The sequence below is a fragment of the Cnephaeus nilssonii genome, assembly GCF_951640355.1.
Source record: "Cnephaeus nilssonii genome assembly, chromosome: 15".
NCBI classification, from domain to species: domain Eukaryota; kingdom Metazoa; phylum Chordata; class Mammalia; order Chiroptera; family Vespertilionidae; genus Cnephaeus; species Cnephaeus nilssonii.
This window is the reverse complement of record NC_137086.1, coordinates 40,643,348-40,646,518: the sequence shown is the minus strand read 5'-3', so window position 1 is coordinate 40,646,518 and position 3,171 is coordinate 40,643,348. Positions and strand designations below refer to the sequence as shown.

The 3,171-nt window shown below is 34.2% G+C and overlaps 1 protein-coding gene across 1 annotated transcript; it reads left to right on the top strand.

Annotated features, from left to right (window-relative positions):
• The first annotated feature begins 313 nt into the window (after nucleotides 1–313).
• Nucleotides 314–2,962, top strand: FBXO48 (F-box protein 48). Its single transcript, XM_079792029.1, is given in 3 exon segments — nucleotides 314–408; nucleotides 410–626; nucleotides 1,147–2,962. Coding segments are annotated over 3 exon segments (486 nt in total). The 5' UTR covers nucleotides 314–322; the 3' UTR covers nucleotides 1,330–2,962.
• Nucleotides 2,963–3,171: the final 209 nt, after the last annotated feature.

Sequence of the window (3,171 nt, the reverse complement as noted above, 5' to 3'; positions counted from 1 at the left end):
AGCAAACCCATTTACTAACAATATTAAAAAGAAGAAGAGAAGTAACATTTGTTGAGTGTCTCCAACATGCAATTCAGATGTGAGGCTAGATGATTCACACGTTATCCCTGTTAATCCTAGCAAGAACATACATGTGAAGAGCATTATTGGCCCATTGATACAGATTGAAAAGCTCAAGTCAAGAAAGTTAAAGTTTTTAAAATCATGCCCAAAAAGTTACCTGGCTCACAGTGGGACCCGTAGTCTGATCTGAAGAGACTGAATAAGTTTAAATTCTGACTTTTAGGTTACCTATGCGGATAATTAACTAAAACAGCAAGCTATGCAGAATAACTCCAAGAGGAACCACAATTCAAGAGTTTCTGATATAGACTTGAACTCTGTGGATACTGAGAAGGAAAAAAATGAATCAAAATAACTTCTTTAAATGGCTGCCTCAAGAAGTTGCTTTACACATTTTCAGTCAGCTGGACGTTCAGAGTTTGTGCAGGGCTTCGATGACTTGCGTGAGCTGGTTTGCCACAATAAGAAACCATGACTTCTTATGGAAACCTCATTGTTTGGCTGTACGAGCTGTCTGCAAAAGAGAAATAGATGATGATCGAAAAAGCGGTTATTCCTGGAGGGTAAGTGTAATTTTTGTGATCTCAGTATTCTTAGTATATGGTGATAGATTTGAACCAAACTTTACTTTCTGCTTGGATGAGGTAAGATTTCATATAGAGAATGACATACAGACATACAGAGTGTGTTGACTTTTGAACTTAAAGTTGAATTATTATTTTTTGCCTGCAAACCACACTGTCTCCCATCCATCCTTCAATGTTTGGGCATTTTCCTCTGTTAACCAGAAGGAAAGTGACTACTTCTTTTAACTTCACATTATCCAAAACACAGCAAACTCCATGGTTCACACTATATATGTGTACACATATACATGTATATCTATACACATACACACAGACACACAGACACACACACACACACACACACACACACACACATTTAGTAGTATATGTGTATATCAATGTAAAAACTTAATCTTCTTTTCAGCCCTGTCAATCAGCTTCTCTGGTTTCAAACAAACTCAACTCACCAGGCAGCAACCTACTACCTTCTGTGATGATGCTGGTTTACCTCTTTCAGGACATACTACTGAGGAATTACAAGAAGAGTCAAGTGAAACTTGGATGGCTAAGTGGCAGATACAGCAACATATGTTCTCCTATTAGCCTACCAGAAACAATCATGTGCCCTATGGATGCCGAAACCTGGGGGGAAATTCTAGAAGCAGAATTGAAAAGACCAAATCACAAACAGATCTCATAACTGTGAGAATTTAAACCTAAAATGACTCTTAGGTTGCAAAAGGTATATCTTTATCCACTCATTTTGTTGTTGTTGTTCACCTTTTAAAAAATTTAATGTTTAAAAGTAGAAAATTTTGTAAAAGTAAAGCTTTGTTTTTACTTGGCACTTTAGTAAAAAATATTTTTCTGGTTTTAATGTAACGTGAAAAAATCATGAAATGTTTTTTATATAAGAAATAATGTACCAGTAGAGTAATTCCAAAATGTATTGTTTCATGTATTTATGTTAGTATATTGTGGTACTTGAATGAGAAGAGAGTTTGGCATTTTCTGATTAATGATAATTCAAAAATTCAGGAAACCATTTGAAGAAGCTGTCTTGGAGATCATTAAATAGTTATAACTAGGCTTATGGGAAGATAACCTAAATTAAATTAATTGCAATATGTTTAAATGTATAGTAAATGTATATTTCAATAACTTTAAGTTTTCCATTTCAGTGAAATCAGATTGAACTGTTAAACATTGAAACCATTATAAAATGTGCTAAGTTTGTTGTTTAGTTTCAAATTAATCTGACCATGGGGCTAAAACTTACTCTCAGAGACTGAAAATTTATGGAAAATATTCAGAATACTTAACTACCATCAGAACTGCCATTCTATTTTTCCTAGCAAACCTCTCTTTCTGCCCATCTTATAGCACCATCTAGTGTTTTACTCAGAGATAACCAAGACAAAGGACAGCTCCTTTTTTGTTTTCTCCACATTTAAAAATATATATATTGTTTCAGAGAACCCTAAATACCTGACTTTGTTAACGTTTATAGCTTTCCAGTAACCTTTAATTTAATGTTTGTTCTCTTTTTCTTAAAAGTAGGTGCCATAGGTATACACTCTACCAGATTGTTCATTCTGAAGCTGTGGCCAGCACCATCGTAGGTGTCTACAAAACATTTTAGTTAGGGTGGCGTTTTCTTCTTACACTGTGCTCTATAGCATGAAAAATAAGGATCCAGGAAACCAGTCTTTAACAAATAGGCAAAGATCAGAAAGATCCCTCATTCTCTACAAATTCTCTGTTGAATCAAGCAGGGGATGATTGCTTGTCTCTTATGATCTTCTTAGAGTTGGAAGGGGCCTTAAAAATCAGGCAGTCCAATCTCTAAGACTATTTGGCAATCCCCTCCTTAGGAGTGTTCTTCCTATCACCGCCCCCACTCCATTTATTTCTTGGCAACCTCTTTTGTAAAACTCACCATCTCGATCCGGAAACCATCCCTAACTTCTACTACCATTCTGGATTAAGTGGCCCTCTGAAGGTTCCCCATAGATCTTTGTGCATGCCATTCTCAAAGCTGCCACACCACATTAAATTTGTGTTTATCTGTCTGTCTCCCCCTTTAAACTGTGAGATTTTTGATGGCAGGGACCATTTATTTATTTTTGTGTTCCCAAAGTCTGGAACATAGTAGGTATTCCATAAAAAATATTAAATTATTTGTGTGTTAATTTATTTTAATTCTACCCAAAATATATAATAAAAACAATTTACTATATTGTTAGTAGACAAGTACTGAAATGCAATGTAAAACTCATAAGATATATGGTATGCTTGATATTAATGCTAATATATGAATAATTGTATTGGTATGCTCAAAAGTTGTAAGAGAAAAATCAGAAAGTAGAAATATTGTTTTATTTTTTTAAATAAACACTTGAAAATACACTTCACCCAAATGTATCACTTACTACTTTTAATTATTGGGTCATTCCTATCAATTTTAAGTTTTTGGTTTTTGTAGTATTATTGCGTTTAAGTAATTCTTGGTGTAATAAGTTATGAGCTATGATCTCAGTCT